General features: G+C 43.1%; 1 protein-coding gene across 1 annotated transcript; it reads right to left on the bottom strand.

Moving 5' to 3' along the window:
* Positions 1-8,623: 8,623 nt before the first annotated feature.
* Positions 8,624-11,998, bottom strand: MUC21 (mucin 21, cell surface associated). The gene is made up of 2 exons (XM_060111145.1): positions 11,935-11,998; positions 8,624-9,669 (listed from the first exon to the last, which is right to left on the bottom strand). Exons 1-2 carry the CDS (start codon positions 11,996-11,998, stop codon positions 8,624-8,626), a joined length of 1,110 nt encoding a protein of 369 aa, XP_059967128.1.
* Between the last annotated feature and the right edge of the window lie 2,389 nt (positions 11,999-14,387).

Genomic DNA, 14,387 nt, shown 5'->3' with positions numbered 1-14,387 from the left:
GCCATTCTGACTGGTGTGACATGACACCTCACTGTAGTTCTGATTTGCTTTTCTCTACTAATTAGCAATGTGAGCATCTTTTCATGTACCTATTGGCCATCTGTATGTCTTCTTTGGCGAAATATCTATTTAAGTCTTCTGCCCATTTTTTGATTAGGTTGTTTGTTTTTTGATATTAAGTTGGATGAGCTGTTTGTATATTTTGGAAATTAACCCCTTGTTGGTAGTATTGTTTGCAAATATTTTCTCCCAACCTGTAGGTTATCTTTTTGTTTTGTTTATGGTTCCTTTTTCTATGCAAAAGCTTTTAAGTTTAATAGAGACTAAAAAAAAATAGAAAAGATCAATGAAACTAAAAGATGGTTCTTTGAAAAGATAAACAAAATTGATAAACCTTTAGCCAGACTCATCAAGAAAAAAAAGGAGAGAGCCCAAATCAATAAAATCAGAAATGAAACAGAGAAGTTACAACTGACACCATAGAAATACGAAGGATCATAAGAGACTACTAAGAGCAACTATATGCCAATAAAGTGGACAACCTAGAAGAAATGGACAAATTCTTAGAAAGGTACTATCTCCCAAGACTGAACCAGGAAGATATAGAAAATATGAACAGACCAATTACTGGTACTGAAATTGAATCAGTAATTTAAAAACTCCCAACAAGCAAAAGTTCAGGACCAGGTTGCTTCACAGGTGAATTCTACCAAACATTTAGAGAAGAGTTAACACCTATTCTTCTAAAACTTTTCCAAAAAATTGCAGAGGAAAGAACACTTCTGAACCCATTCTATGAGGCCACCATCACCCTGATACCAAAACCAGACAAAGATATCACACAAAAAAGAAAATTACAGGCCAGTGTCACTGATGAACATAGATGCAAATATCCTCAACAAAATACTAGCAAACTGACCTCAACAATATATTAAAAGGGGCCTCCCTGGTGGCGCAAGTGGTTGAGAGTCCGCCTGCCGATGCAGGGGATACGGGTTCGTGCCCCGGTCTGGGAGGATCCCATATGCCGCGGAGCGGCTGGGCCCGTGAGCCATGGCCGCTGAGCCTGCGCGTCCGGAGCCTGCGCGTCCGGAGCCTGTGCTCCGCAACGGGGGAGGCCACAACAGTGAGAGGCCCGCATACCGCAAAAAAAAACAAAAAAAACAAAAAAAACAATATATTAAAAGGATCATACACCATGATCAAGTGGGATTTATCCCAGGTGTGCAAAGATTTTTCAATATCAGCAAATCAATCAATGTGGTACACCACATTAACAAACTGAAGAATAAGAACCATATGATTATCTCAACAGATGCAGAAAAAGCTTTTGATAAAATTCAACATCCATTTATGATAAAAAACTCTTCAGAAAGTGGGCATAGAGGGAATATATCTCAACATAATAAAGGCTATATGTGACAAACCCACAGCTAACATCATACTCAAAGGTGAAAAGCTGAAAGCATTTTCTCAAAGATCAGGAACAAGACAAGGATGCCCATTCTAGCCACTTTTTTTTTTTTTTTTTTTTGCGATACGCGGGCCTCTCACCGTTGTGGCCTCTCCCGCCACGGAGCACAGGCTCTGGATGCGCAGGCCCAGGGGCCATGGCTCACGGGCCCAGCCACTCCGTGGCACGTGGGATCCCCCCAGACTGGGGCATGAACCCGCGTCCCCTGCATCAGCAGGTGGACTCTCAAGCACTGCGCCACCAGGGAAGCCCTCTAGCCACTTTTATTCAACATAGTTTTGGAAGTACTAGCCACAGCAATCAGAGGAGGGAAAGAAATAAAAGGAATCCAAATTGAAGAAGAAGAAGTAAAACTGTCACTGTTTGCAGCTGACATGATGCTATACATAGGAAATCCTAAAGACACTACCAGAAAACTACTAGAGCTCATCGATGAATGTGATAAAGTTGCTGGATACAAAATTAATATACAGAAATCTGTTGCATTTCTATACACTAATAATGAAAGATCGGAAAGGGAAATTAAGGAAACAATCCCATTTACCATTGCATCAAAAAGAATAAAATACCTAGGAATAAACCTACCTAAGGAGGCAAAAGACCTGTACTTCGAAAACTATAAGACACAATGAAAGAAATTGAAGATGACACAAACAGATGGAAATATATACCGTGTTCTTGGATTGGAAGAATCAGTATTGTTAAAATGATCACACTACCCAAGGCAATCTACAGATTCATGCAATCCCTATCAAATTACCACTGGCATTTTTCACAGAACTAGAATAAAAAAATTTTAAATTTATACGGAAACACAAAAGACCCTGAATAACCAAAACAATCTTTTTTATTTTATTTTATTTTTTATTTTTGACTGCATTGGGTCTTCATTGCTGCATGTGGGCTTTTTCTAGTCGTGGTGAGCAGGGGCTACTCTTCGTTGTGGTGCGCGGGCTTCTCTTGTTGCGGAACATCGTGGTGGCTTCTCGTTGTGGAACATGGGCTCTAGGCACGCGGGCTCAGTAGTTGTGGCTCATGGGTTCTAGAGTGCAGGCTCAGTATTTGTGGTGCACGGGCTTAGTTGCAGCATGTGGGATCTTCCCAGACCAAGGATCGAACCCCTGTCCCCTGCATTGGCAGGTGGATTCTTAACCACTATGCCACCAGGGAAGCCCGCCAAAACAATCTTGAGAAAGAAGAATGGGGCTGGAGGAATTAGGCTCCCTGACTTCCGACTATACTACAAACCTACACTAATCAAAACAGTATGGTACTGGCACAAAAACAAACACATAGATCAGTGGAACAGGATAGAAAGCCTAGAAATAAACCCACATTTCTATGGTCAATTAATCTATGACAAAGGAGGCAAGAATATACAATGGAGAAAAGACAGTCTCTTCATAAGTGGTGCTGGGAAAACTGGACAGCTACATGTAAAGAATGAAATTAAAACATTCTTTAACACTATATACAAAAATAAACTCAAAATGGATTAAAGATGTAAATGTAAGACCAAATACTATAAAACTCCTAGAGGAGAACATAGGCAGAACACTCTTTGGTGTAAATCACAGCAATATATATTTTTTGGATACATCACATAGAGTAATGGAAGTAAAAACAAAAATAAACAAATGTGACCTAATTAAACTTAAAAGCTTTTACACAGCAAAGGAAACAGATTTTCACTTTTTAAGAGAACCCATTAAAATTTTTTTCTTTCTTATCTTTGTACTTCTCTGTGTTTCTCTTCATATCCATGTGTTATCTTTTATTTCTGTCATTGTGAAAACATCAAAATAAGGAAAAAATCAAATAAAATAATAACCTCACTGTGTCTATATTCTAATTTACTGTGCTGTACCAATATAATGCGGTAGAATTTGCAAAGCAAAAATAAATCAACATCCCAGTGTTCAGGGGATGGGCCACCAAAGAACAGGAATCCGTCATTGTATTACTAAGGAAATGCATGTTTGTGAGACCAGGTATAACTTTTCTGGATGAGCCACAGTTTTGAAATCCAACATATAGCCTTTCAGTTAAAAGCATGGATTCCTGAAATTAAAAGATCCTGGATTGCGTTCTCTGCTGTGTGCCCTTCAGTAAGTTTGTTGACCTCTTATATCTCCTTGCATATGAAATGTGAATAGTGTCCTTATGTATGAATAGTGTCCTTGTATATGAAATGAAGATAATAATAATACTTTCCCCATAGTGTTATTGGGGGGATAAAATGAAATAGCACATGTAAAATGCTCGCATAGTACCTGCCACAAAGTAAGTGCTTAATGAATATTAGCTACCATTATTATTGCTATTACCTCTTGGTTTTGAATAAGAGAGTGCCAGCATGTTTAGGAGAAAACCAGTGGAAGTGAGTCTGTATGTGGTGCCCTATAATTCGAGGATATTTTAGAGTTTAAAAGGAATAATGTATAGTTGGAGTGGTCTTTATCATTTATACCCTGCCATCTTCCACACATTGTTTAAGGTACCTCTCTATAACAAAAAATGTAAAATAAAAAATTCAGAACAAAAAGAAAATACAGGGCTTCCCTGGTGGCACAGTGGTTGAGAGTCTGCCTGCCGATGCAGGGGACACGGGTTCGTGACCCGGTCCGGGAAGATCCCACATGCCGCGGAGCGGCTAGGCCCGTGAGCCATGGCCGTTGAGCCTGCGCGTCCGGAGCCTGTGCTCCGCAATGGGAGAGGCCACAAAAGTGAGAAACCCGCGTACCGCAAAAAAAAAAAAAAAAAAAAAAAAAGAAAATACATTGGAATAGGGGAGCAAGTCCTGGTGAATATCTGAATGCAGAATGCAGTCTGGAACTGGCGTGCAGGGACAGCTCTCTCAGCCTCCACAAGGAATGTTAGAAAGCCTGTGAGCCCTGGCTGAGCTCTGGAAACCTCTGCGCCTCATCAGGCCATTTTTGTCTCCTATCCTCTCTGGTTTCTACCCCTGTTATTCTGCCTTGATATTACTTCCCCTACATTATTCTACTGTAATATTTTTTGCTTGTAAGATTTTTGTTGATCACCCTACCATGCTTCTCTGCACCAAAAGATATGTTTATAAACGTAAAAAAATTTTCCTGTGGCTTTTAAGTGTTAGATTTCTCAGTCCTCAATAACATTTTGGTGAAAAGTAAATGAAAATGTTTTCCTTATGCAATGTTTTTATCTTTCCCCCTTCTTCAACTCTGCAATGTTTTCCCTTTTTTTCAAGAAAATGTGCAACATGAACCTTCCCAATATAAAAAATAATAACAATTTATAGAGCACTACCAAATGTACTGTTCTAAGGGCTTCACGGCAATCTCATGAATTGGGTACTGTTATTACCCTCAGTTTTGCAGATAAGCAAACTGAGACCCAGGAAAGGGAAGGAATTTGTGGGAGGCCACGCTGAGCTTAGATTTAAAACCGGAAATTCTAGTTCTTCAATCTGTGCTCTTAGCAGGTATGCTGTACAGCCTCTGGATCTTCCTTTCTTCTTAAGATAAAACATTAGGGACTTCCCTGGTGGCACAGTGGTTAAGATTCTGCCCTCCCAATGCAGGGGGCCCAGGTTTGTTCCCTGATCAGGGAACTAGATCCCACATGCCTGCTACAACTAAGAGTTCGCATGCCACAACTAAAGAGCCGGCGAGCCACAATTAAGGAGCCCGCCTGCTGCAACTAAAGACCCAGCACAAACAAATAAATAAATAAATATTTTTTTAAAAAAAGATATAACATTAATCAGCTGGAAGTAAATGTACAACTTATAATGTCTTTCTCCTTGAAAATCATGCAAAATATCCAACTGTGATCTAAACCAAGAAACTCTTGAACGAGACACTGTTTCTCCTTATGGAGAACGGTGTATAAGCCAGGGAAGCGTGCTTCATAGTAAGTTGCTATTTCCCAGCAAAGTTTTACAAATCTTGAATATTCTAAAATAGGTAGACAGACAGATAAGGTGGGTTGATTTGCCATAGGGTTTTCGCCTAGGTTAAACAAGGCACTGCCACTCTTATTATTTCATACTGATGCTGTGTTTGCTCTGCTTTCATGAGTTGCTCCCCCAAGAAGGATGTATTCTTTGACAGGAGATGGAAGAGAAGAGATTGTTAAGCAGAAATCTTTATCACCCCTGCTACCTCACTCTACAATATATCTGAATAAATAACATCTTAACATGTCCAAAAATTCCCAGTTTATTACACTTCTTTTAGCCCCTAATAGGAATTTATGTGAGGCAAGGGAAAACATGAAGCCCTACTCTGGGTATACGCTGACTAAATTAGAAGAGATTTTTGAGTTATCTCTTTATTTGCACCCTGGAATTTTTTGCACCTAGGGAAATCCACCATAATGATATAGGAGCTAGAATGTAAAAGGTGGGTGGCTATAGAAGGAAAGCTAGAAAAGTATAACTAGCAGATGCTTTGACCACAGGCACAAAATACATATCGAAGTTGAAGATCTGGAAGATGATTCCCATAAGATATCCCACACCTGCATAATACTCTTTAGAAAGTCTTCATATACCTCCAAGGGTATGGGCAGACTCTATTTAAAGATCATTGCACTAGGCCAACAGTGCAAAAGTGCTTAATCCTGTCAACTTCCTAGACCTCTGCTTGGGTCAAACTTCCTTGGTGAGCTGGGGCTTTGTCGGGTTAAAACATGTTTCGTCCATGTAAGCAGATCCCATGATGAAAGTTGAGTCATGATGCTTCCTAACTCTCTGTACACACTCCAGTTTCTGGGAGTAGCAAGATGTTCACAGTGTAACCACATCAATTAACCACAAGCTGAATTACTTACTCACCGTGGTTTCATCTCTTTTCATCTCCCACTGTCTCAAAGTGCCCATTGCTGTTTATCTTTGGAAATCAAAATTTTTATTTACACGATATGCCTGCTGGGTAATAATATTTTTACAGCTTTATTTAGATATAATTTATATAGCATATTCTCCTGTTTAAAATAGATGTTAATGGGGTTTAGTATATTTACAGGGTTGTTATTAATAAGCCCTTTCAATTTGCAGACTAAAATCTTTCTTCCCTGTTGTTCTTTTACTTCCTCTGGTCTATCTCTTTCTTTTTCCTCTGTTTTGAATCTTACTACTTGTGTGTTAGTCCTCCTGAATCAATCCTCCAAGTGTCTTCTATTTTCTATGTCAGTGATTTTCATCTCTGGTTTGTTGTATCTAATTGAGCTACTTTCTCCACTTGCTCTTCTAAATAACTAACTTTATTCTCAACCAGCCTCTTTGAATTTGTCTATTACCATTTTAAACTTGAAAATGCATGTTTTACATTTTTAAATTATCTAAATGGACTCCCTTGCCTTATTTTCACATTTTTCACATTATGCTTTCCACAGTTCACACCAGTGGGAGGCAACTTTCTAGGGGGTTCAACTCAGCTTCTCCTTCCGGTTGCTGGATCCCTGTAGGTAAGATAATGATGATGATGATGATGATGATGGGCCTGTACGTGGCTCAGCATGGCCTCACTGACTAGGATCAACCGTCTGGTTTGCTGACACTTGAGAAACCCAATGAGTGGTGGAAGGCAGAGCAGTTTCCACTGTTGTGAGTTGGCGTGAGCCCACGAACAACCTGCTAATTCTTTCCTGAGGCCTCTGTCCCCGGTGGAAGTCGTGTCACTGGCCTCATGGATTCAGAGCAACCCAGCCTTTCAAAGCAGCTCGCCTCTGTCCTCCGAGACCTGTAGGATCAGGGAGCCTTCTATCCTAGACCATGAAAGGGGTATGTGCAGCCTTTGTGGGAGGGGAATTCATGAGAATCTCAGGCTTTACCCCAGGTGTCTCTGCCATGACCCTCTTGAAAGGAAATCTTAGCAGGCCAGGAAATCTTTCCCTTGATAAAAACAGGAAGCACTTTCTCTCTGCTTCCAAAGGCAGCACTGAGAGTGAGAGTATCAACCAACACCTTCATTCTTACAAGTAACCCAGGTCTAGAGCAAATGTAAATGGCCTGGAAACTGGCTTTGAGTGACCTCCCTCCCCGCCCCTCCCCCCACCCAACAGCATACCTCCTCCTGTCATGCTCTGGGTTCTGCATGTGCTACAACATAATCTCTACCTACCACAGGCCTAATCCATGAGCCTGTAGGATCCGGGCATCTGCCTTCTCTTCTCATCTCTCCCAATTCAATTCCCCTCTCAGTCTGGGAGATTCTTGGGGGCACAGAGTTCCTGCTTGGGGCAAGAAGCATTAGAAAAAGGGGACAGATATGGGTGATGTCTCTGGATTTTACTGTGGAGATTCTGAATGCCAAGTGGATTCCAGCATGGGGTTCTCTCATACAACCGGGAAATTCAACTCAGCGCAGCAGACACCCACTCGTGTGCACACACAGGTTCTCTCTGTGATATAGCTTGTATGTGTTTATTTCCTAGCTAAATGACCAACAGAGTCTCCTCTTTCCAGTGTCTGGTAAAAGCAAGAGAGAGGGAGGAAGTGTCTTTCCCAAGGCTGAGACCCAAACAAAGCTGGGAGGGGACTCCTGGGGACGAATGAAAGGACACTCAGATCTCTGGTCCCCCAGGCTGGCTTCCTCTGTGAGGAATGTGGCTCTCTGGCTTCAGCAGCCGCTTAGAGCCCATTGTGGCTCTCTCTCATCTCCATGGCTACTGAGGATACTGGTCTACTCCAGAATCCGTTAGGGCTCCACCTAGACCGGTGGTGGACTCTGTGATTCCCTCCAGGGCCTGGGCCGAGGTTGGGGCCATGGAGTCAATAGACAGCTGTGTCAAAGACATTTCTCAGGGACAGGGAGTTTCTCTAGAAAAAGAAGGCAGAATCATTTCAGAATTGGATTCCCCCCCACCCCCGAGAAGCCTTCACCAGGGACTCCTTCTGGAATCTTCTCCTCCTTTAAACCATTTCCCTCATTCAGCAGTCCTTCCACCAGTCTTTATTTCTTCTTTTGCTCCCCTTTCCCCACAAGTCAATAGCTTCCTCTGCACATTGATTGGCTCCTCTGGTTCTAACTTGCTATGTCTCTTTCGTAACTTTCTCCTGATTTTTCTTTCCTCCCTACTCATCCCTAACTTGGTGGCCCTACTATTCATACTTATTTCCCTATGTTCCCTATTCCTTCCCCCCAGGCAATTTCCTATATATTAGGCTCTCACCACACAGAAGTAGACCCCAACAAAGAATCCCACAGCCACTACAACTGAGACCAGAATGATGAGGAAGATTTCCCATGGCTTCAGGGACCCAATGGGCTTCTCTGGAGCCACTGGAGTTCCAGCACTTGTGCTAGTTGTGTTGGAAGTTGTGTTTGTTCCAGTTGTCAAAGGTGTACCAGAGCCTCCTGTGGTTGCACTGGATCCAGTGTTGGAGGCCGTGGTGGTCCCACTGGAGGTTGTGCTGGATCCATTACTGGAGGTTATGCTGGTCTCACTGGAGGTCATACTGGAACCAATATTGGCAGGTGTGCTGGTCCCTCCAGAGGTCAGGCTGGATCCAGTATTGGAGGTTGCACTGGTCCCTCCAGAGGTCAGGCTGGATCCAGTATTGGAGGTTGCGCTGGTCCCTCCAGAGGTCAGGCTGGATCCAGTATTGGAGGTTGCGCTGGTCCCTCCAGAGGTCACGCTGGATCCAGTAATGGAAGTTGTGCTGGTCCCTCCAGAGGTCATGCTGGATCCAGTATTGGAGGTTGTGCTGGTCCCTCCAGAGGTCATGCTGGTTTCAGTATTGGAGGTTGTGCTGGATCCACTGGAGGTCACTTGGGATCCAGAGTTGGTGGCTGTGCTGGTACCACCATAGGTCATGCTGGATGTAGTGCTGGAGGCTGTCGTAGGCTCACTGGAGGTTGCGCTGGATCCAGTGTTGACAGGTGTGCTGGTCCCTCCAGAGGTCAGGCTGGATCCAGTATTGGAGGTTGCGCTGGTCCCTCCAGAGGTCACGCTGGATCCAGTATTGGAGGTTGCGCTGGTCCCTCCAGAGGTCACGCTGGATCCAGTATTGGAGGTTGTGCTGGATCCACTGGAGGTCACTTGGGATCCAGAGTTGGTGACTGTGCTGGTACCACCATAGGTCGTGCTGAATTTAGTTCTGGAGGCTGGACTAGTCCCACTGGAGGTTGTGCTGGATCCAGTGTTGGCTGTGGTGGGTTCACTGGAAGTTGGGCTAGGTGTGCTCCCACTAATGGAGGTTATGCCTAATGATAATCATAAATGATATCATATATTGAGCATATATACTTTCTGCTCAATGGTTGGTTAAACTCATTACGTGGATAATTCTATTTAATGCTCACTACAGCCCAATGAAATAGATATTATTATTATCAACAGCTAAGATGAAAAAATTGAGGCTTAGAAATATTGACACTTGCCAAAGTTTGTACAGCTAGTAAGTAGTAAAACAGGAATTTTTTTTTTTTTTGCTGTACGCGGGCCTCTCACTGTTGTGGCCTCTCCCGTTGCGGAGCGCAGGCTCAGCGGCCATGGCTCACGGGGCCCAGCCGCTCCGCGGCATGTGGGATCTTCCCGGACCGGGGCACGAACCCGTGTCCCCTCTATCGGCAGGCGGACTCTCAACCACTGCGCCACCAGGGAAGCCCTAGAACAGGAATTTGAACCCAGGCCATTGAATCTGCACTTTTAGCTACCATACTAAGTCAGCCTCCACATCCACCCCCAACACCAGGGTTACATGACCTAATTTCACTGATAGTAAGCTTATTCCATCATCTGCTGTACAATATTCAACACAGATAAAAAGTATTATAAAGGAGTTGTAGAAACCAGGTGAAACTAGTATATGTTGATTAATTCATTATTAAAATGGTATTGCTTCTTTCTTGGAAAATATTTCTGAGTGTTATTCAGAAAACACCTATATTAGAATTATCTGGGGAGCTTGTTGAAAATAAAGATTTCTAGGCAAACAACTCCAGACTAAATGAATCAGAGTCTGAGATAGGCCTAGGTATCTGGGTGATTACCTATGCATTAAAGTTCCACGGGCTCCTGATTACAAGGCAAAGGTTAGAAAAGAGCAAGTTATATGTAACTCAAATATGTAAGATCTCCCAGGATTAAGGTCTGCAAATCAAGATCTACAGGTATAGGGAAGCATTTCCACCTTCTTGAAGGCTCAGCTAGAGTTAAGGTTGTGCCTATTTTTTGCCTCTCACTACCTTGAAGGACAAAGATGCTCAGCCTCCCCAGATAAACAAAATTTATCTCATTTGTGGCTCATTTTACTATTAATTTGGACATGAGCGCCTAGCACCTCACCCCACACATGTGTAGCTTATTTGAACTAACATAGGATTAGAGTTTAGCTCTATTTGGGGAAGGCCCCCTAAAATCTGCAATGGGGTACAAATTGGAGTTAAGGTTAGAATCATGAGTAAAACTAAATAAGAAACTGAGATGAACAAGAGTAGGGGTGACGTGAAAGGGAGTGGATTTGATTTGAGAAGTTTTGGAGAATAGAATAGTTGAGTCAAAATTGTATGAGGGGGGCTTCCCTGGTGGCGCAGTGGTTGAGAGTCCGCCTGCCGATGCAGGGGACACGGGTTCGTGACCCGGTCTGGGAAGATCCCACATGCCGTGGAGCAGCTGGGCCCATGAGCCATGGTCGCTGAGCCTGCGCGTCTGGAGCCTGTGCTCCGCAACGGGAGAGGCCATAGCGGTGAGAGGCCCGCGTACCGCAAAAAAAAAAAAAAAAAAAAAAAAAAAAAAAAATTGTATGAGGGCTCATTTTGATTCAAAATGATGAATTCTCGGGGCAGTACCCTGATGGTCTAGTGGTTAGGATTCGGCATTTTCACTGTCGTGGGCCGGGTTCAATCCCTGGTTGGGGAATTGAGATTGTGCAAGCCGTGTGGCACTGCCCCCCCCCAAAAAAAGAATTCTCTAAGAAGTCATGCTTCCTAGTTGCACAATAGGAGATGGCCTGAGGAGTGTTTAATGGAGTGTCAGAGGTGCAGAGCAGAGTGGGAGTTAGTTTTGACTTGAATCCTTTTCTCCTTGGCCTGAGGCTGACTGAGGCTGATTGTGGAATAGGGGTTAAGGACACGAGAAAAATTAAGGCTCTATAATATAGAAGAGTGATATTTTAAAATAACAGTCAACTCTTCTTGTTATTAATATTTAAACCCCAGCCATATCTCACAGGTTATTACCATTTTATAGATGCAGAAACAGAGGCACAGAGAAGTTAACTCACCCAAAGTGTACCGGTAACAGATGGAGCCGTGATTCAAACGTAGGCAATTGGAGACCAGAGTCCACAGTTTTAACCACTGTGCTCTGACTGCCTCCCAGGTGATACCTTATTAGACTGAAGTGATTGGAGTGAAATGATGACCCTCACTCTGTGGTGGAGAACCAGTTATTCCTAGTGCTGATCATGATCTCCCACAATCCCTCAAAAGTTCACAGACCACCCACCTTTAAAGAAAAGCACTCACCATATTCTAAAAGTAGGAGATGCAACAGTAACCAGTACGTAAGGCAAATGTTTCTTTTCTGCATCTTGATCTGCCTCTTTGCGGCTGGTAAAAAAGATGCTTGAATCCCAAATGTGGCCAAGACCTAGAAGACAAAGAACAATATTCTTGAGAAAGGAGAGTTCAAGGTGAAGAGATAAAGGCTGGAGCTTCCAGGAGCTTGGGTCTCCTACTTATGTGTTCTTGGAAAGAATCTTGAGCTTAGCCGGATAGGAGACTGGATGCCTGGGCTGCTTGAGCTTCCTCCACACAATGTTGTTGCCTCTTTCTTTATCATGGAAGAGCTGCAGGAGCCTTTATAGCTTCATATAGGGGAGGGCTTGGGAAGTTGCCTTCTTCTTCTGCCAACTATGAGCAGGTAACAAAACATTACTGAGTCTGGGAAGGAATAGACTGGTGTTCAACAGGAAGGTGAGAAAGGAGAATGACATGATCATACTAGGCAGGGCACTGGGCTGGTTTTGAGCAGGAAGTAGAATGCGATAAGGGGATCAAGGTTGTCAGAGTGGAAGACACCCACCCTTGAGGCAAAAACAGGGCCAGAAACCTGTTCCAGTTCAAGACTTTGTTTCCTGGTCAGGAAGTCCTGTGTGCCTGCTTTTAGCACAGAAGAAGCCCTAATAGACTGAGCTGAAGGGTAGGAATCAAAACAAAAAAAAAAAAAGAGAGACCTCAAAGAGAGCAGTAACTAGGGATCTGGGCTCCTGGGATATGGGCAGAAGACAGACGGTACATTGCTGAGCATGCAGTAGGCACTCAACAATGCACAATGACTGAACAGGAAAAGAGAGATCCATGGGTAGGTAGTCATCTTTGGGGTCTCTGGCACATGGGAGATGAGGGTGGGGGAGAGTGTTGAATATGCAGGAACAAGCCACCTGTCACACTCATAGCAGGTAAAGGGGTGGTATAGGACCCCCCTTTTTAAAAATTTTATTGAAGTATACTTGATTTACAATGTTGTGTTACTTTCTGTTGCACAGCAAAGTGATTCAGTTATATATATATATATGTATATATATATATATATATTCTTTTTCATATTCTTTTCCATTATGGTTTATCACAGGATATTGAATATAGTTCCCTGTGCTATACAGTAGGACCTTGTTGTTTATCCATCTTATATATAATAGTTTGCATCTGCTAATCCCAAAGTCCCAATCCTTCCCTCCCGCACTCCCACAAGGGCCGCCTTTTGATTCTCAACCATAGGGGTTCCTGTCTTGTTTGTTTTCGGAGTAATTCATAGGACCTTTTCTTCCCTGAGATCCTTCAGATGTTCCTTCTCATCAGCCTTAATGAAGCATCTCTCAGCAAGGTATACCATGGGCACTACATTAGGAGACTTCAGGTCTGTTGGGGGAGGGAGATACTTACTTAGTCCAAGTCCTCTAGGAACTTCGAGTTGGGTCTGGACGTAGATATAGCAGCAGAAAGGACACACAGTCAGCTAACTGAGCATGACTGAAGAGACCCAAATGAGTGGAGGGTTGGGGAGTTTATGGGGAAGGCTTCTTGTGGCCAGGGTAAGGGGAGTGGGATTGAAGGGAGTTCCAGTGCACAGTCTGTATGACCGAAGTCAGCTGTCTCCATTCCCTGTCAATGAGGAGAAGCTTCGTGGAAGAGGCGACATCTCAGGTAGTTTATCTATAGGTGAATGGGTATCCCCGACATGTAAGACCTGCTAGAAAGAAGCTGGCAAGCAGGAGGTGGCTGGAGGCATGAAGGAGCTTGGAATAAGTCAGTCTGAGAGTCAGGAGGGGCAGAGTGTGCTAAGAAAGGCTTACATGCCTAGCGGCTGTGATGGGTGGTTCCTGAGGTTGAGGTGTGAGGGGCCAGTCAGTGACAGGTGGGGTCTTGAACTCCCAGCAATCCCAATCTGTGGCTGCAAAGCCAATAGCACTCTAAGAAAGAAAACTTTTCTTCCCTCTAGAATTAATTGGAGGCAGAGGTCCTGAATTCAAATCCAGATTTCACCTTTTAGAGATATCCTAAAAAAATTTTACATGCATACTTATCAGTCTAAATGTAATTAATATCTTTATGCTCCTTCAAAACAATACAAGGACCTTGGCACTCTTTCATTCTTATTACCTGTCTCCCAGCTCAAACCCTAACATTATCAATATGTTAATTCTATCTTGTTTTTTAACTTCATGAGAAATTATTGCTATCTGCTAACACACCATAAGAATATAGTCACACAGCTACAGTAAGCTGCAAGAGAGACTGGGAAATATAGTCCTTTGCTGGGTGGACATGTGCTCAATTAAAACTTGAGAATTCTATTTTCAAAGATGGATAATGGTTATTAGTAGACAACCATAAAGCTATGACAATATCTATAGTTTTTGCGGATCTGATCCTGTTGTCTATTTGTTTTGTTTTGTTTCTTGCTGGCTTTCACTCAT

This window comes from Mesoplodon densirostris, chromosome 10 (genome assembly GCF_025265405.1).
Source record: "Mesoplodon densirostris isolate mMesDen1 chromosome 10, mMesDen1 primary haplotype, whole genome shotgun sequence".
NCBI classification, from domain to species: Eukaryota; Metazoa; Chordata; class Mammalia; order Artiodactyla; family Ziphiidae; genus Mesoplodon; species Mesoplodon densirostris.
The sequence above is the reverse complement of the archived record's forward strand: the minus strand, read 5'-3'. Positions and strand labels throughout refer to the sequence as shown.

What these genes read in the sequence shown, in the direction of transcription:
- MUC21 (XM_060111145.1), bottom strand. Translation starts at nt 11,998, where the DNA reads ATGCAGAAAAGAAACATTTGCCTTACGTACTGGTTACTGTTGCATCTC. An exon ending in TCTCCTACTTTTAGAATATG is followed by an intron (nt 9,670 to 11,934) that starts GTGAGTGCTTTT and finishes GATTATCATTAG; the next exon opens with GCATAACCTCCATTAGTGGG.